The 20,313-nt window shown below is 45.7% G+C and overlaps 1 protein-coding gene across 2 annotated transcripts in view; it reads left to right on the forward strand.

Moving 5' to 3' along the window:
• Positions 1–777: 777 nt before the first annotated feature.
• Positions 778–20,313, forward strand: part of Mtap (methylthioadenosine phosphorylase) — a 41,764-nt gene continuing 22,228 nt past the window's right edge. For both annotated transcript variants that reach the window (XM_059254516.1, XM_059254517.1), the window contains exons 1-4: positions 778–892; positions 13,566–13,652; positions 14,716–14,774; positions 17,767–17,934. In XM_059254516.1, the coding sequence (XP_059110499.1) occupies positions 860–892; positions 13,566–13,652; positions 14,716–14,774; positions 17,767–17,934 (347 nt within the window). In that variant the 5' untranslated portion in view covers positions 778–859. The remainder of the gene's footprint in view (positions 893–13,565; positions 13,653–14,715; positions 14,775–17,766; positions 17,935–20,313) is intronic.

Genomic DNA, 20,313 nt, shown 5'->3' on the forward strand with positions numbered 1-20,313 from the left:
TTGTATGCTGCCCTGGCATAGGAAGACTTATTTTGATTTTCTGTTTGTTATATTGGGCTGAGGACTGAAGCTAGGACCTCCTTGGATGCTAGATAAACACTCTAGTACTGGGCTAAGTACCAAGCCCCCTTTTTACTTTTTGAGATAGGCTCTCAATATAGCTTAGGATGGCCTTGAACTTACTCTGTAGCCAACCCAGACCTTGAATTTGCCATACTCCTGCTCCGACCTCATGAGTGACCGAGATTACAAATCTGCACCACTAGGCATTGTAGGAAGTATTAAAAATGCCCCTTCTCTAGTAGTACCATGTTGGGTGTTGGGCAGAGTCGTGTCTCCTTAAAAGCTTCCCGCCAAACAGAAGATGGATAAACTAGTTTGTAAATCAGAGCGCAGGGGGCGGGAATCTCAGCTAGCACCCTTCAGCCTCCCTTCGCCCACCCAAAAGCCCGGCTGGAATGCGGCAGGGCCTGATGTTACAGCCCAGGCCACCGAGGCAACCAATTCGGTGCAGAGCTGGAAGTATTGCACCACTTCACTAAGTTCTTATGAAAGAGTTAAAAGACAAAGTGCCAAGCACGTCCTCGGTGGTTTCATTTCTACCTTGATCATGGACCCGCCATCACGCGGTAAGATAAGAGAAGCACCGAGAACCCGAAAAGTCCGCAAAAGGGTCGGGAGGCGGGAACCTGATTTGAGGAGGAGGGTACCAGGAGAGCAGCCAATCCCGCGCTCCCGGGGAGGAAGAGGAGGAGCCAGGGCCCGCGGGCCCCCCACTGCTCACTCCCGCGCTGCGCCGGCCCCGCAGTCTCCTCCCGGTCCAGCGCTCCGGCTCGCGGAGGACTCCTCTGGTGCAGACATGGCCTCGGGCGCCGCCTGCGCCGCGGTGAAGGTGAGATCACCCCACAGACTGCAGATGGGTCCGCCCTTTTGCCCCTCCGCAGAGGCCGCGCCTCGGGGCTGTGTCCCCAGCCCGGGACACCCCCATCCCCGGCACAGCGGAAAGGTGCAGGGGCGCGGCGCTCGCCCCCAGCCCACTCCCATGTCCCCAGCCTTTGGACTCATCTGCAACCCGGGCCCCACGGCGGTAGCCGGTGCTCTGGCGGGGGGCGATGGGTGAGCTGCTCCCCGCCGCCACCCTTCTTCAGTACCACTCCCCTCTGGAGATGCTCCAGGCGGGAGCTGACACGTGGCCCGGCTGCTGCGCTTGTCCCTCTAGCCTTGCGGGATTCGCGCTTCCGCTCTCTTGACTCGGCCCACGTGGGAGAGCTGTGCATTTGCTCTTTTGCCTGCTTCTGGTCTCCCCCCTACCCTCCCCGCGCGCGCGCCCCAAACTTAAATTTCCCTTAGCTTTGTTTTATCCAGCTAGTGTAGAGCTATGGTTGCTCCAAGACTTTTCTAAATACTGAAAAGGAGTGCAGACCTCGGGTTAGGGCCGCTCCCGCCTGGAGGCCTCTGTGTTTAAACGGCTTTGTAACCTTGAAAGTTAGAGCTATTTTCTCGGGCCTTGGGTCCCCAGAGAGCTCGACACAAGGGATTCTTGTACGCAGGGAACCGCTGGCCAGAAGAGAGCGTGAGTTCTGAGAGTTGCTTGTGAGCCTCCCCTGGGTCTTTTAAACACATCCTGATTGAAGGGTGGAGAGTGAAAGAGGAATCGCAGAGAACAGGAAAACTGGTGGAAAAAGGCTAAGTCCTTTCTAGGCTGTTTATTATTAGCCAAGAATCAGTTAACTTCATTCACTTTAGGAATTTCTGGCCGCTGGCACAGGAAGTGCACCGTTTTCTCCACCGCATCTGGTTGGATTCCCCGCAGCTCTGTTTGATTGCCTTGGAAGAGGCAAATCTCTGCAGTTAGTGTGCTGCCAACCTGGGCTTGTATGCTGGGGCCTGGCAGGGCTTCTCGAACCACTCAGGAGAGAGGATAAGGATGCTGCGCTCAGACTTACCGCCCAACTTTTTTTTTTTTTTTTTTTTTTTTTTTGCCATTTTGAAAAGGATTGTTTACATTTATAGAAAGCCTCCTGAAGTAGGGATTTTACTACAGTGTGGTCTGGGAAGGCTAGAATTATGTCTGGATTGGGCATCTTTGAATTTTTAGGAGTGGAGATCATTTTTCCAAAGGTATCATAAAACGTCAGCTTTATGCCTTTCCCTTAACACCATAGTAGGTGTGGGCCAGATATAATCATTTTACCTTGACTGAAGAATCTGTATCTTGGCATGTAGAATCCAAGAAACCTCCCCGGGGTATAGATTTTTTTTTTTTTTCATCTCTGACCCACAATGTGAGTAAAACCAGCATAGCTGGCTGGTACTTCTCACTCAGCCCAATCAGGATAATACTATCCATGCAAGGACCAGCGTATCTCAACAGAAAGAATTTGCTTTAATCTGGTTAATATTCTGCCTGACACACCGTTTCCCTGTAAAATGAATGTGGTACACTTAAGAGCAGAAAGAGCTATGTAAATATTGAATGATATGTATTTTCTTTTATCTTGGCAAGCTTTTGAAATAAAGCTTAGAGATATAAGTGGTTCTGGCAATGCCTGCTGACTGCTCTCCCTGAGACTGGGGCAGGTGGGAGCATTGCTAGTGAGAATTCAGGATGCCTCCACCATAGTCCACAAACGGCTCAAGCAGTGCCTTATCTAGAAAATAGGAAGTACACACTGTTATGCCCAGATCTCGGGGACCCCCAAAAGACCACCATGGAGACCGAATCCTGTATGTAAAAGCAAAGAGCCTTTATTTCAAGCTCTGGAGCTTGGTCCCTCTGTCTGTCCGACACAGTGGTGAGAGCAGAGAGCCCTGAGCTCAGGTGGGGCAGAATTTTTATCATAGCCGAGGTTGGGGTGAGGGGATTTCCAGGGTCCAGGAACCTGATTGGCTGACAATTATCTAGGGGTATCTGTAAAACAAAAAATAGGTGTGTGCTAGACTCAAGGGCATCTGACTACCTTATCTAATGGTTGGAATGTTTGGGATGTCAGACACTTTCTCATCCCTGGGTGGATCCCTGGGTGGTGTCAGCTTAAGGCTTTTCCTGGATCTGGGTGTTGCCTGCCAGTAAGCCTGTCACAGAAGCTGTGTCTAGGCCGCTATGCCTGTCATGGCTGCTGTGTGGTCAAGCTATTTGGGGGCCCCTTCACACCCACATCCAGAGCAAAATAACCTATTCAAAAAAGTATATTGTAAGGCTGGAGAGTGGCGTGGGTCAGTCTCTATCTAGAGTGCTTGCTACCAAGTGATGAGAATGTGATTTTGGACCCTCAGCGCCCATATTGGGGGGGGGGGGCAAGACTGGTTACAGAAGCCAGCATCTACAATCCGGGCACTAGAGAGGCAGGCATGGGTAGGTTCTTGGAGCTTGAAGACTGGCTGGTCTAGCCAAATTGATGAGCTCCCGATTCAGTGAGAATGCCTGACTCACTGAAAAATAGATTTCCATTAACTGAGGGAGACACTTGATGTCAACCTCTGGCCTGTACACACACACACACTTGAATATGTGCACAACACCCTCGCAAACTATTTTCTCTGCATATCATCCGGTAATAGTGTTCTTACAGATGTGAAGCTGAGGCCCAGAAAGGTGAACTAAAGTTTCCCATATAAACAAACCCTGCCTTTTTCTGCTGATACAGCAGCTGCACCTGAATCTACTGCTGTTTCCGCCAGTAATTGTGACTCTGCAGTCACTGGCCGGCCCCAGAGATCCGCCTCCTGCTGCTGCCACCAAATGTAGTTTTTAACTAAATCTCTATCGTTCTATTTACCGATAGTACTCACCTCAGTAGTCGGAGGTGGGGTGAAAACCTGCTAGCTCAGAGAAGTTGAAGAGCGACTATCTGTCTGACCTTCCCGCTGAAAGCACGTCCTTCCTCTCCATCAAACCAAAAAAACGGCCACACTCCAAGTCCCTCCCTACTACTTCCTGTGCGCCTCTATCCTTCCAGACTCCCTCTGACTCTGACTACCTTCTGTCAACCAGTTGCTGGCTCTGCCTCCTGACCCAAGGTTGATTTTATTCAGTTAACACAAATGCATACTCAGGGTTCTCAGTGTGATCGAATGTCCCGTGACAAAATCTAGATAATGACAGACCTAAAACCTGGCCTTCCCGTTAAGTAGATGTGAGACATTTCTCAGACCTGACACGCGGTCTCTGCTTTACTGTCTGAGTGAAGAAGGCATCCTACCGTAGGACATAGGCTGGCCACCTCTGCCAAAACCACTGGGCGTTTTCCAAGTGTGGGTGTAGGAGGCACATTTGTGTCTGGCCGGAAAGGTCTGCACCATTTCATCTGGTACTGAGAAGCAACAGTTTGATTAGGTACAGCAGTAGGACTATTCCCACATTGGTGTTGGGGGCCCAAACTCCGGGGCTGGAGAGTCCTGGCCTCCTATTGTAATGCCCCCACCTTTCTGTCAGCGGTGTACGCTCAGGGCTAATCACGCCTACTTGGAGAGTCGTTAGATTTAAACACAATCACACGTTGCACACCCAGCTCGGTTCTTGTCCCATTAATGCCAGCCCTGGTACCGTCCTTTGTAAGATGGAAATATTACCAGGGGCTCGAGCTTCAAGTTGATACCCTAGGTTTAAGAGATACAAATAGTGTTCAGATGAAAAGCCTCTGGTTTTATGTGGACAGTATGATGTTCGGCATCTCAATGCAACCTAGCTGTCTACTGTCTACTGGTAGAATCCTACCCAAAAGTACTTAGCTGAAAACGTGCCAAGCTCTGGGAATACATATAGGAGTGAAACAATGTCTCTGTTTAAGTTTATCTTGCATTGGGGCTGAAAGATTAATATGAGTGAATTAGTAAGAGTTATGGAAGGGGGCCAAAAAGGCCTTTAGGCGGTGGTTTTTAAGCTGTGCCACCAATATGGTTGTTGGAGGAGATGGGGAGGTTGGAGGTGATCAAGTCATAATCCTAGAGCTTCCATGGTGGCAACAGCATCAATCCGGCCTTGAGCGTCACATGGTTTGCCATGTAAGAGACCATCTGTGAACCAAAGAGCAGGCTCTCCCAGACACTGAATTGGCCTTCGGGCCTGCAGATTGTGAGAAATGAGCTTGTAAGTCTGATTTTTATTATAGCAGCTTGAGCACATTGAAGACAGGCTTAGAGTTGAACTGGTGATAAAGAACCTGAGGTTACAGTGGCCAGCTAGGGCTTAGGAAGGTCTGGGGAAGAACTGAGCATGATGGCCTTGAAATAGAAACCTCTATGCTTGTGATTACGAGAATTAGCTGGGTGTGGGCCTTCAGGATATAAACCAAGATAGAGAAGTTGGATTTGCACACGCCTTTAAACCCAGCACCCGGGGCTGGAGAGATGGCTCAGGGGTTAGGAGCACCAACTGCTCTTCCAGAGGTCCTGAGTTCAGTTCCCAGCAACCACATGGTGGCTCACAACCACCTGTAATGAGATCTGGTGCCCTCGTCTGGCCTGCAGGGATATAAGCAGGCAGAACACTGTATAAATAAATAAATAAATAAAAGTACCGATATTATTAAACCCAGCACCCTAGAGGCAGGCACAGGCAAATCTGAGTTTGAAGCCAGCCTGGTCTGCATGATGAGTTCCTGGTCAACTATGGCTGCATATTAAGACCCTATTCCAAAAAGAAAAAAAAAAAAAAAAGATTTTAGATTTGACTCTAAATGCTGTGGAAGCCATTTAAGGATTCTGAATAGAGAGGTGGCATCTGATTTATATTTTTAAGTGATTGTATGGCTGCCCTGTACAGAATGGCCTGTACTGGGTGAAGGACTACATCTGGCCAGAAGCCATGGCACTTGTGGTCCAGTCTAGGCTGGCAGCCATAGAAGCAGTGAGGCTCTGCAGGCAGAATAGAGGCAAGATGTGGGCAGTATAGCAAGAGAGAAAGGGGCGTTTCTGTGCTGACTTCCAACCCCAAAGGTGCTGAGGAATCCTTTTCCGAACAAAAGCAGGAAGGCTAAATAAGAGATCCCTTCTGCTGAGATCCCTTCTGCTGATCGGGGGGCTAAAGCATGGGGTGTGAGGGGCCTCTTTACTGTGGCAGGAGGGTAGCTGCTGAGTACATCCATGTTCTGGGAGGGTGGAAGATAATGGAGACAGTCTTAATGGTTCCTGCATTTGTGCATGCCCCATGAAGCAGCCATGGGGGGAGGCAGGCCATAGATTAGTAGCTGGCATTGTCCAGGAAGACTTCAGGGAAACATTGTCTAGCTTCAGCCATGGGCTGGTGTTGCCCTTGACCATACAGAGGGCAAAGCAAACCTTTGACATCCAGAGAGGGGGTATTTGGAGAGCTGCTTCGGTGATCTGTAATGCCTCTGGCTAGTTTCTGCTCAGGGAGATTAGCAAGTAATGTTAGTCATGTTAGCGTGATCGAGAGGGAATAGGGCCCCACTGTAGGTCGCTGGAGACTTCAGACAGTGGTGTAAGGGAGATGACAAGTCAGAGTGTCCTGGTTTGGAAGACGGCCTTTAAACCTCTCCTTCAGGCTTTCTCAAGCATGGGTGGCACAGGTCTTCTGTAGGATTGTCCTAAGCTTTACAGCACACAGAATGCAACCCCATCCCTCCCCAGAGTGCCAACAGGCCCTCCTCCCTGTCACTGTGGCAGCCAGACTCTCAGGCGCCCCCAGGAAACCTGTTTCATACTTGGTTAAAAGACCCCTGGGCTACTGATAAGGAGAGGTAAAACATACCCCACACACACACTGGGAGTGGGGAGGCTTGTACCTGCCTATGTAAAGAAAAGCGGGCCTAAGTTGCCTTGAGGAAGTTACTTTGGGTGTGTTTTGCTGTGAGTGATAGAATATGGAATAGGAATTATTCTCTTTTTTTTTTTTTTTTTTTTGTTTGTTTGTTTGTTTTTTTGGGGTGTTTTTTTTTTTTTTTTTTTTCCGAGACAGGGTTTCTCTGTGTAGCTTTGCGCCTTTCCTGGGACTCACTTGGTAGTCCAGGCTGGCCTCGAACTCACAGAGATCCGCCTGGCTCTGCCTCCCGAGTGCTGGGATTAAAGGCGTGCGCCACCACCGCCCGGCTTTTTTTGGTTTTTTGAGACAGGGTTTCTCTGTGTAGCTTTGCGCCTTTCCTGGAACTAGCTCTGTAAACCAGGCTGGCCTCAAACTCACAGAGATCCGCCTGCCTCTGCCTCCCGAGTGCTGGGATTAAAGGCGTGCACCGCCACCGCCCGGCTAGGAATTATTCTAATGCAGTAGTACATTTGATTTCCATGCTGGTTCTACATTCTAATTAAAAACTTGGCCCACATAGAAAAAGTTGAGTAAACGGACAACATAAATATTTATATGTGACGGTCCCTAGATCCTTAGCTGTGGTTTTCAAAGAATGCAGTGCATCCGCCTCATCTGGTACTTTGTTAGAAATGCAGTCCTGGGCCTCAGCCCAGTTCTACTGAACCATACATACATTTATGGTCCAGCATATTAAATGTGCACTGACTTTCAGCCCTGACGTCAGGAGCTTTGGGAAGTATGGACATGGTTCTTTCTCATGTTCTCTGTGGCTGCAACAGGATTAGTTCAAACTGAGTGCCTTCAAACGCCAATGTATTCTCATAGTCCAGGATCACAAGTCCAAAATGAGTCTTAGATCAAGAAGTCAGTAGGTCCGGCTTCTCTTGCAAGATCTCATGTAGGAAGAATCCATTGGCTTGACTCTGTAGCTTCTGGAGACAGTCTCATTCTTGTCTCCTAGCCCTACAGTCACACCCTCTATCATCACGTAACCTCTTGACGTCCTGTCGTCAGAACCCTGGAGTCCATTTAGGACCCATCCAGACAGTCCAGGGTAGTCTCCCATCTCATCTTAATTTATTTACATGGAATAACGTTTATGGGTTCTGAGTGTTGAGGTGTAAGTATGGGGCAGGGGTCTCATAGGTTCTGGGGGTTGAGGTGTAAGGATGGCGGCAAGGGTCTCATATCTCTTTAGAAACCTCATGTGTAGGGTTAGGTTTAGGCTTATGCTGTTCGGAGATGGAACGCATAGAAGGTTAGCCTTGTTCTGGAAGTTGAATCATGTTGTTTACGAGGGCATTGGAACTGCAGACCTTCCCGTTTTTTCTTCCTTGCTGCTGTGAGCAGTTTGACTCTGTCCTCTGCACCCAGATGCTCTCTGCCTCACCACAGGCTCAGCCATGGGGCCAACTGACCACAGACTAAAACTGGGAGCCAAAGAAAACATCTCCTCAAGGTTGGGTTTTCTCACGTGTGTTGTCTCTCAGTGCCAGAAAGCTGGCCAGCTAGCGAAGGGGTCATTATTATACAGCCTGCCACACTCAACTAGCTCATACTAGAAATTCGTGTTTGAAGCGGAGCCACATACTAGAATCAACCCACAAGCTTTGAATAACATCTATGCCTTGCCCCATAATCAGATCCTCTGCAGTTTGGGACCTGACTTTGGCATTTGGGGATACTGATAACCATCAGCTGAGTAGGGAGGAACTTAGGCCACACTATGCCCTTGTTCCGCAAGCAAGAGAGTTGGAGCGAATATGGTGAGCTTTGAGGAAAATGCTCCCCAGAAACTAATAATTGATTTCGGGTGTGAAATATATGTCGTCGTCGGGGTATCTAGAGGCTTGTACATTAAAGCCATGGCTGTCCTGATCTTCCAGGCCATCCATACTTCTCTGACTATAACACCTGCATTAGGTTACTAGGATGGCCTCAGCAGAGCTCGGTAGACCAGAAAGCCTGAGCAACAGACACTACCTCCCAGTACTGGAGGCTGCAGAAAGCCTGAGCAACAGACACTACCTCCCAGTACTGGAGGCTGCTTGTGACAGATAACATGCCAAGAAGGTTGGTTTTTGTTTTGTTTTCCTGTGGAAATCTTCCTTGGGTTTTGGATTTGGGATGGCCCACATTTTCCACATATTTTGACAAAAAATCCTCAAAGAGAATAAGAGATATTTGAGCCAAGATGAGTTATATTTACGTTGCCCTAAAGAAAACAGATAAATGGTTTCATGAAGTTTATTTCATTATAGACTGTAGTGAAGTCATAATGGAGGCATTTTTAAAATGCTTTGGTGGGAGCTCAGCTTAAGCAGCTTACAGCAGAGCAGGAAGTCTCTCAGATTCTATCTGACGTCCTTAGCTTCAAGCTGGTAGAACTTAGTGGTCTGCTGAATTAGTAGATTCCAGAAGGTCTGTCCTGCTGGTAGCTAGGGTGTCTGTTAGATAAGACACGGGTGGGCAAGAGGACCAAAGGTTCGGCCTGAGATTTGACTCAGGATCTGCAGTATCCCAACTTTTTACAGTCCAGAAGTTCTAATGATTCATCAGCTAGAGCTACCCGTGACATGATCCCTTTGGTTCATATTGCAGATTTTGTACAGACCTCCCAGGCTGAGGCATTTGGCCTCTTGGTCCCCATGAATCTGGGCTTCGTGGCTTCTATGGGATCTTAGAAGACCACACACATGTCCAGGTTGGCTTAGTGGTGAAGGCTTCGGTCAGCAGTGCCTGCCATATTTGTTGGTGGTAACCAAAGCTTCAGGCGTGAAATCCCAGATCCTGCCCTGGCTGTCTTTCCTCATCTTGAGCTTGAGGAACTCAGAAGCCTCCCATCTTCCTGACAGCTGTTCTGTCTGTGGTGTTGGAGAGTGCATCTGGGGACATCTGTGAGGCAGGACATCCAGGGCTCAGAAGGATGGCTCCTGAGACCAAGTGGGGTAGGTGAAGCCCCTGGTTTTTAGGTACCAGAGGAAGTGCATAGGGTAGGGAATAGCAGGCACCTTTCCCACCTTGACACAGATTGGATAGGAAACATTTCCTGTTTCAGATACAGGGAAGTAGCTGTAAGGTGCGGCCTAGCAGGCATCTCCAGCCTTGCTGGAAGCAGGCATTCTTTTTGAGGTGACTGTGCTGGAAAATTGGGGCAAATGACAAGCAGTGAGATGTATCCCTGTTTCAGAACCTTGTTTCTTTTTTTTTTAATTTTATAATTAATTTAATTTTACGTATCAGCCATGGATTCCCCTGTCCTTCCTCCTCCCACCTCCATCCCCGCCCTCGCCTCAATCCAGCCTCCATTCCCACCTCCTCCAAGGCAAGGACTCCTCTGGGGACAGAACCTTGTTTCTTGTAGTAAAGACTTCCTGGGTGTACAGAGTTGACCCATCAATTCTATCTCAGCACTTGAACCCATTTCTTAGGCTTTCTATCTAGAGTTGCCTGGACTTGGGACCTGGCAGGGTCTTACTGCTTCCTGAGTGTGGATGGAGCTATAAACAAGCTCCTTAGATCAGTGGTTCTCAACCTGTGGGTCACCACCCCTTGGGTTGCATATCAGATATTTATATTATGATTCAAAACAGTAGTAAAACTACAGTTATGAAGTAGCAAGGAAATAATTTTATGGTTGAGGGCCACCACCTGTATTAAAGGATTGCAGCATTAGGAAGGTTGAGAACCACTGCCTTAGACGCTCACCTGGCTATCCAGAGGCTCTGTATAATGTGGTCTGTAGCGTGTTCTCTCACCTTGGGCAAAAGCTTGACCTGACCAAGGAAACCAGTTTTTTTATATCATAGAGACAGTGACTCTTTCTAGTAGACTGAGCTCCAGGAAGACCCCAGGGGGATATTGGGAGTTTAGCACACGGTGCTTAAGTGGGAAAACAACAGTACATTTCTTTCATCATTTGTAAGTGGGGCTAATACCACATGGCCTGTCTAACAGTGGCAGTGAAAATCGGATAAGGGGAGCCCCGTGAAACACTCAGTCCTGGCCTGTGGTGTAGCACCACCTGTGTTTGGGAGCTCCATCAAGCTGTACTTTGCCTATACAACCAGCAGATGGTGACATTGGCCACATATTGCCACTGCAGGCCTCTCTCCTCAAGGTTCCGTTTCCTGGTGTAGCAGTCTATTCGATTGCTACTCTGGTTTCCTGTGAGGTGTGGGTTTCCAGTAACAATGTGAGGCAGCTGAATGACTGGGTGGGCTTGTCTGTAGACTGCTGTAGCTTCCTGGGCGATTTGCTTTCATTCAGGTACTGTCCACTCCTTGCTGACCGGCTGAATTGCCAACTACCTAAGGCAGGGCCCTCATGCAGCCAGGAGGGTTTGGACTGAAATTCAAGCTGGGAACTAAGGGAGCATGAGTTTCAGGAGCTAGCCTGTTCAGTTGCTGCTTTCATGCCGTACTAACTTGTCTTCATTCTGAGGGGGATTGCAAAACAAAACGAGATCTGTTTGGCCTTCGAGCCTGAAGGTTCAGGGTGGACTCCAAGTCTGAGATGCTGTGGCTCAGGGACCCTCTTGAAATGATGGAGCAAAGTGGTCTTAAGTGAAAGGTCTGAGGTGTTTTTACTTGTTTGATTTTGACTTTTGTTTCATGTTGTGTAGCTCAGGCTGGCCACAAACTCCCAAGAGAGCTGAAGACAACCTTGAACTTCTGGTCCTCCTGCCTTCCAGCCTTCTTTATGCATCAGGTAGCTAAATTCCCAGAGTCAGGTGATGGTCTTTTCACATGTTGCTCTTTCTGTTGCCCAGTGTGAGAACATGGGCTGGACGGTGTGTTAGCCAAGCTATGTGAAGTGGAGAGGCCACACCAGCCCAAGTGCTAGGGTTTTGTAAAGCAGAATGATTTGTGTGTGTGTGGTGTGTATACATTTGTTGAACTGAAGAATTTAAGTAACTTGCATGTTTTAAACAAATAAGTGTTGTTGATTTTTAAATGCCAGTGTTAAATTTTTACCTGTAGTGAGTGTTCAGTTGATATAAAGTACAAAACCTGTTGTAACTTCAAGAATGTACCACAAGGTGGCACCAACGTCAATTGTCTTAGCCACCAGGAAGTGTAATTCCGCCATTCTATAGCAGAATTTCACAAATTCTTTATTTTGGAACTTTATTCTCTGGAGTCAGGAACTTCTATTTTACTTTGTAGAAATTTGATTCAGTGACAATATGTTTGCGCCTTTTCATTTTAAAAAGTGCTGAGGTTTTCTCTGAGGTTTCTCCTAAAGCCTCACATCATAGCTGTCTATTGACCTGTTTAAATCCTGTTTTCTGTAGGGGGTACAAAAGAAAAATTTCCTAATGATAATGTTGCTTAATTTTTTTTAAAAGATTTATTTATTATGTATACAGTGTTGTGCCTGCATGCCAGAAGAGGGCACCAGATCTCGTTATAGATGGTTGTGAGCTACCGTGTGGTTGCTGGGAATTGAACTCAGGACCTCTGGAAGAGCAGCCAGTGCTCTTAACCTCTGAGCCATCTCTCCAACTTCATGTTGCTTAATTTGAATATTAAGACTTTACTGTTTGTCTTTGTGTTTGTTCTTGTTTGTTTCCTAAACTTCGAATTAGATCAACTCAGTTTTTTAAGATTTATTTTTTATGTGCGTTGGTGTTTTGCCTGCACATGTGTCTGTATACCACATATGTACATTGTCCTCAGAGGCCAAAAGAAGGTGTTGGATCTCCTGGAACTGGAGTTACAGATGGTTGTGAGGCACCATGGGATTGCTGGGAGTCCTCTTAACTGCTGAGTCATCTCTGCAACCCTAGATCAACTCTTAAAGAATTAGATTTCTTTCTCTACTTTTTCCAAGAACATGAATTTCTAGATAATCTCAGGAAACTGAAATAAAATGCTTGAACTTAAAACTACTTTTGAATTGCATATTTTTTGTTTGTTTGGTTGGTTGGTTGGGTTTTTTTTGTTTGTTTGTTTGTTTTTTGTTTTTTTTTTTTTTGGTTTTTCAAGATAGGGTTTCTCTGTAGCTTTGCACCTTTCCTGGAACTCACTCTGTAGCCCAGGCTGCCCTCGAACTCACAGAGATCCGCCTGCCTCTGCTTCCCAAATGCTGGGATTAAAGGCGTGCGCCACCGCCGCCTGGCTTGAATTGCGTGTATATATATATGTGTACATTGCTTATTTTTATGAATATTTGAATTATGCAGTATATGAAATACTGTCGCTGTATCTGTGGACACATGAATAGCAGTTTGGTTTAGTGAAAATATACATCAGGGAGGGCTTGTCATGTCACTCGTCTTTACCTGCATTCTCTCCTAGTTCTGTGAGTGGTGCCATAAAAAGAGAATTTCTTGCTTTGTATCCTGGTGAAATAAGAAGAAACCATCACCAAATAAACAGACCTAAGTTTTTATATCATGCTTTCTTTACTCTATAGTAAATGTGGTAAAGAAACAACCTTGGTCAGTCTTTCTACAACCACGTTTGGGCTCAATTTCCAACCTAAAAGTAATTCTGTCTGTAATTCAGTTGGGAGTAAATGTGATGCAGTGGAAAACAATGTCCAATATTTGGCTATTTATTTCTAGAGTATAGAAGACCATCAGGCTTCGTTGTTGTTATTTTGTTGGAGGTTTTTGATTTTGATTCTTTACTTCTCTTTTTAATAGCAGGCATTTAAATGTTTTCTGATCAGAGTCCCTTTTTTGTGGGGTTTGGTGGAGGTGGACAGGGCCTGTGACTGTGGATAACTGTATTTGCATAAGATGCAGCATGACCAGATGTGACGGCCTTCTTCCTTCTCCTTTCTCCCTTAGATTGGAATAATTGGTGGAACAGGCTTGGATGATCCAGAAATTTTAGAAGGAAGAACCGAGAAGTATGTGGATACTCCATTTGGCAAGGTGAGTGTCCGGCCAACAGTGTTGGCTTTGGCATTGCTAATTACTGGCTTGATTTTAAGTCAAGAAGAGTAGTTGGTTTTGTGTGGACATCCTAGAGACTGGTCCAGGCTGAGGGCCCCCAGTGCTGCCACTGGGTTTCATCAGCTGAGTTGCCCATAAGGGTGCACGAGGCTACTGTTTTAATGACATGGCTTTTGAACACACAAGGGGCTGGCTTCTCAGTTTGCATTACTAGAAATCAAGATGCTGGTTTTAAATTCAAATCTGTTTCTAATTTAGAGCCCAGGTCACACCACAGTAACTTAGCAGACAGGCTGGTGGCAGGTAGGATGAAGAGTCGTTATGAAGTGGTATCTTCTGGCCCAGATGAGTCCTGGGATCTGGAACACAATGTTAGGATTGGGAATAAATGGATTCTAGGGAAGGCTGGCTTATTTTCCGACCGGGGCCAGGTGAGGAGGTATCTACATTCCTAATTCCACATCGCCTCTTCCAAACAACACTGGCATTCCCCCCTCTGAGAAGGGCTTGCATCCTGGCCCAGCCCTCCTTTTCAGCTAAGTTCTTAGCCTGACCTGGGGTTTTCCAAGCCCTTTCCCATCTCACCCTTAGCCTCAGGGTTGGTTCTCGGGTTTTTCCCAGCATCTCTTCAAGGCATCTCATGGCCTTCTTTAGCCTGGTTGCCGCAGTAGGCCGTTCTATCGCTGAGCTCCTGGTGCCCCACAGTGACCTTTTAGCTTTTGACTCAACATTTCGTGAACCTTTCAAATGCCCTTGACACGTGTAAATTTGATTAGTCTACCATCAGAGTCTCCTGGAACACTTGCAACAAAGCCCCTGCAGCCTTTCATAGCCTGCGGAGTCCGTGCTGGCAGAGAGCTCAGTCAGTACTTGTGGATGATGATGCTGATCAATAAAACTTAAGCTCCTTTCCCTAAGCTGTATCTCCAAACTCCAGAATTCCACCAGTTTGTTGTGGTTTCAATGACTCAGATTTTTAAGAACTGTTTATACGTGTTTTAAAATTACTAAGCTGCGACTGTTTATTTTTTATTGCATGCAGCCATCTGATGCCTTAATTTTGGGGAAGATAAAAAACGTTGACTGTGTACTTCTTGCAAGGTAAAGTATTTTAAATTTGTTGTTGTTGTTGTTTAATATTACTACTTCAGAATTTAAAGCCCATAAACAGGTAATAATGTAGGTATGAGATAGGTGTCCTCAGAGTCAGACCATGTTGGTCCCTTCTGAGACAAGCTCGAATTATAAGCATTTAGGAAATCAAAGATCTCATTCCTCTCTTTGGTTTGGAAAATAGGTCAGTTGAGTGACACTGAACCTCCAGTTTCTGTTCTAACTACAAAAATATTTCCTTTGTTAATTTTCTTTCATTCCAATTATCAGATAAACAAGATGCTTTGTTCATGACATCCTTGTCTAGTGGCAGTTACATTTTGTGGGGAGGAGGTCTCAGTCCCTGAACTAACCTGGATGACTTCTTGTGCTTATACCTTTGTTCCCTAAACAGGGCTAGTGGTAGAAGCTGCCGCACAGAAAGCAGCAGGGTTAGGAATTCCCCTGACCCCGAGTGGCCTCCACTGCAGCTAATGCAATAGCAAGCAGGTTCTCGTGCCCACAAGGTGGCACCTAGTCACAGGAGTGCCTTCTAGAAGCTATCCTTAGCTTAATGTTGGGGAGCAAGTCTCAGGCGGAGCCACACAAGATGTGTGGACTCTATAGGACATGAAAGGGGGACCTAACAAAGCTTCGTCCACCACGGTGATGTGGAAAGTAGGTTCTTGGGAGCCAGCAAAACGAAAATGTAGTTTTAAGTGGTCCCCTGCTGTGCGTTTCTTACAAGTCTCCTTTCTTAGTCATTACTGGAGAAATGCCTGCTTTTCTTTTCTTTTCTAAAGCTCAGGGAGGAAACAGTTGTTTAAATTACACAAATGTCCAATTTCTTCTGAAAAATCTGCTGAGAGCTTTGGAGGCCAGGCCCTGAAAAATATATGTATCTCTGAATGGTGAGGGCTCCTACTTTCTTAGAGGCTGTCTATGAACTCAGGGTGGAAACCTGAGGTGCTGGGTTAGTCCGAGGTTTGTTAGTTATCAAGAGAAGACATCAAAAATTCTTTTTCAGTACAAAGAGGATGATAGTGAGGTGTTATTTAACAACTCTGTAGAGCAGGTAGATATTTCATTATGTTTTATTAATGGGGGAAAAAATCCTGGCTCCGAGTGGGTTGGGTGACTTTGGAAGGTCACAGGGGAAGTAAATGAGAGAGCTTTGAGCCAAAATGGTTGCACTCCAAAGCCCAAAGTTTTTACTTAAATGCTTGGATGTATTTCCACTCTTGTAAATGTGACTACTTGAATAAATATTAATAATACGTGTATAGGTGGGTATTCAAATACATATGCATATAGAATAGATTTTAAGTGTTCTTTCCAAAACTAAGTAAATATGTAAATTATAAACAAACCTTTCAAACACTGAACAAAATAAAGCTCTGTGTTAACTTGCTTCCAATGTATTTCTGTCTTATCAAAGGTAAAGAAATAAACTCTGGACAAAGCCACTCTGTGATAGAACATCACGTGTCTTAGTTTTTCGGGAGGCCTAGATAGTTTTAGGCTTCTTTATGAAATATTGCTTATAAGAACATAAGAAAGTCATGTGACCAATGTGAATTTTAAAATTCATTTTAGAAATTGAGCTTTTTACAGCTGTTGACTGGAGTTCCCCTGTGGGTATGGATAAGCAGGCTCATGCTTATGTGTTTCTAGTTCTTGAATAACTTTAACAAATGCAAATAGTGCATTTGTTTGTCCAACAGGGTCAACTGCTTACATGGTGGGTGCTACTGAGGAAGACAGGCAAGGGTATCGCCCTTGGGACAAATTATAATTGTAGAGGTGGTCACCAAAGAGACATGTTCAGTTAGAGTAAGCATTAGTATAATAGGTAGACGTGCCGTAGATGCAGTGACGATGGCAGATGGGGTGACTGCATACAGTAGATGCTTCTTGGCCTTGGAGCTAAGCTCTAAAGAGGGTCAGAGTCCTGGGCAAGACTAAGCATGGAAGCAGAGAAGACTTTTTTGAGTAAAATAATGGTCTTTTTGGTTTTTTGAGACAGGGTTTCCCTGTGCAGCTCTGGCTGGCCTAGAACTCACTCTGTAGACCAGGCTGGTCTCAGACTCACATAGACCTACCTTCCTCTGCCTCCCAGTGCTGGGATTGAGGGCATGCACCACCACTGCCCGCCAGTTCCCTTTTTTATTCTTAACCCTCTTTGGCCGCTGTTGTTACAGCAGCACATACAGTACTGTCAGTACTGTACATACAGACGTGTCCCCATGTCTCCTTCCCCATTTCTCATTTCTACTAGCAGCTAAGAAATGTCCATGCCATTTTCCATATGGAAGCTGTGGGCCTTCTGGGCCTATGGTTTAAGTTGTCCTGCTTCTAGAAAGTTGTGCTTTTCCTTTCTATCCATGTACCACTTCCTGGAGAAAGTAGTAGCTCTCTGTAGCATTACCAAGTGTCAGCGGAACCAGATTTTTTTGCCATTAAAAACTGACACTGTATTGAACAATAAATTGAGAAATCAATCAAAATAAATTTTTCTTTCAAAAAAAAAAAAAGGCAAAGAACCCTATCTCCAAGTACAGCCACAGCCTGTGATCCAGGTTGGGCTTGGATCTACAGTTCAAGAACTTTGATTCAGGGCTGGGCCATGGTGGTGCTCGCCTTTAATCCCAGCACTTGGGATGAAGAACCAGGCAGATCTGTTGAGTTTGAGGCCAGCCTGATCTACAGGAGTTCCAGGACAGCCAGGGCTATACAGAAAAACCCTGTCTCAAAAAACAGAGAGAGAGAGAGAGAGAGAGAGAGAGAGAGAGAGAGAGAGAGAGAGAGAGAGCGCTTTGATTCAGTTAAGCCTGTAACAGTGGTCGTGAAAGAGCTGGTCTCTCATCCAAAGCCAGCAGGAGCTAATAGATTGAACAGTTTCCTAGTTTACTCAGTTCGACTGAAGGGGTGGGAGGGGTCTCTGTTTCCTTGTAACTGTCTGCCCTGATCGCTGATGTCCTACCTCAATCTCCTTCCTTAGACATGGGAGACAGCATACCATCATGCCTTCAAAAGTCAACTACCAGGCAAACATCTGGGCTTTGAAGGAAGAGGGTTGTACACATGTCATAGTGACCACAGCTTGTGGGTCCTTGAGAGAGGAGATCCAGCCTGGTGACATGGTCATCATCGATCAGTTCATTGACAGGTAAGGGGTAAGTGGTCTTGTAGCTCACCATTTTCATCTCTGGGGGATGATGTGTGGGAAACATGGGGGGGGGGGAGCGGGACACAGAATCACTGTAAGCTTTCCATTGTAGGGTTTGTTTGTTTTTTAACTGAACTGACAAATAGCAATTATATATTGGTGAACATAATTAATATATGTGGACATAGTGTGGTTCACCTATCACCTCACATATACACCTCACAAATCAGTTTGGATGCAAACATTGATTTTCACTATAAAATAGATATGCACATCACCATGCCATATAGGAGATCTCCAAAACTTACTCTTTCTGCTTAATTGAAAGTTGATATCCTTTGGCCAATTGTCTCCCAAGCTTCTGGTAAGCACCGCTTTATCCTCCGCTTCTGCGTCTGCGTTTTAGATTGTTCGTGTGAGTTCATGTGCATTGTCTTCCGGTGTCACCACACCAAATTCCCCCGGTTCACTCACTTTGCTGCAGTTGACCATTGTCTTTTTTCATGGTTGACTGTGTAGGTTGTCAGTATTTTACATTTTCCCCATCTGTGGATGGGCATCAGAGTTGATTCTCTGACGTGGCTATAGTCAGTGATAAAGCTGGGTGTGCCAGGGTCTCAGTAATATGCTGACTTAGATACTTCAGATGCCCGAGGACAGGTAGGTGGGTCTTGCTATTGTCGCTTTCTTTGAGGACCCTCCGGGCTGATTTTCATGTTGGCCGGACTGATTTACATTCCCACCAACAGTCAGGAAGGGCTTGTTTTCTCCCCTCTGCATGCATCTCTGCCAAGCTTTGTTGCCGGTTTTCTTGATGAGAGCCGTTCTGACTAAGGTAAGATGGAATCCCACTGTGCTTTTGATTGACATTTCCATAACGGCTAAAGATGTTGAACGTGTGTTTATTAGGTGTTTCTACTTGAGAGATGTGTCCAAGCAGTTGGCTTCCCCATTTATGGATTGGATTATTTATTATTTTAATTTTTTAAGTTTTTTGTCTATTTTCATTTTTAGTTCCTTGCCAGATGAATGGCTGGCAAAGATTTTCTCCCAATTTGTGAGCACTTTCGGATAGTTTGACTGTTGTATGTGTGCTTTTTTTTTTAGCTGGATGTGGTCCTGTTGGCCCGTTGCTATGACTTTCTGAGTCCTGCTGAAGGAAGTCCTTGCCTTGCCCAGGCCTCTATCTCTCAAAGTGTTCTTCCTCTGCTTTCCTCCAGCACTTTCAAGGTTGCGGGTCTGATATTGAGGTCTTAGATCCATTTTGAATGGAGTGTGTGTGTGTGTGTGTGTGCGCGCGCGCGTGCGTGCGTGCGCAGGAAGAGAAAGCGGGCTCTAGTTTCTGTCTTCTGTGTGGTTACATGTGACTGTCTCATTTTCTCTGCACTATTAGAAATTGTCTTTTCCATCATCACATTTTGGGCCCCTTCCTCAGGAATCGGGTGACTGTTTCCTCTGATCTTTGTTATTCCTTCCTTCTACTATTTTGGGTTTGCCTTACTCTCGTTTTTTTCTAAGACACTGGTGTGTAATTGGGTTATTTACTTGATATCTTTCTTAATTTTTAATACAGGCATTCATGACTACAAACCCCTTCTTAGAACTTTCTCTGCTGAATCCCACAGGTTCTAGTAAGTTGTGTTTATATTTGAGTGTAGGAAATTTTCAATTCCTTTCATGATCCCCATAATGAACAACTGATTGTTGAAAAGTACGTTGTTCCATCTTTATGTGGGTAGTGTTTCAGCATTTTCTTTTGTTGGTTTCTAATATTTTTTCCATTATGAGCTGATAAGATACAAAGAATTAGTTTACTTTCTTGGTATTTGGGGAACAATTGCTCTGTGGCTTGAAATGTGGTTCTTGGGGAAACAATTCCAAGAAGAATGTGCATTCCTCAGCTGTTGGATCGGATGTCCTGCAGTTCCCTATAAAGTCTGTTTGATCCATAGCATAATTAGCTCTGAGGTTTCTTGGCTGATTTTTTTTTTTTTTTTTTAAGGGGTTAGGGGCCTGGATGATGTCTGTTGATAAAACTGTTCACACCATCTGCTGTTTATGTATCTGGATCTGTCTGTCTTTTATGTGCAGTGAGTGTTTGTGCTATGCAGTTCGATATACCAGCACTCAATGCATATGCATTCACGATATTTTCTTCATGGGTTGTTTCCTTTGTCAACATGTAGTGAGCTTCTGGTAAACGCATTTTATCCTCTGTTTCTGAGTCTGCGTTATATATTGCACGTGTGAGTTTATCTAGTCAATGTTTGCTATCTGTTGGGAAAGGCCTGTCTGCTTGGTAGAGTTCTCCATGAACAGTCATCTGTGCAGTGCTCAGTATCTAGTTTGATTCAGTGGCGAGAAAAACCATTTGAACGA

This window comes from Peromyscus eremicus, chromosome 2 (genome assembly GCF_949786415.1).
Source record: "Peromyscus eremicus chromosome 2, PerEre_H2_v1, whole genome shotgun sequence".
NCBI lineage: Eukaryota > Metazoa > Chordata > Mammalia > Rodentia > Cricetidae > Peromyscus > Peromyscus eremicus.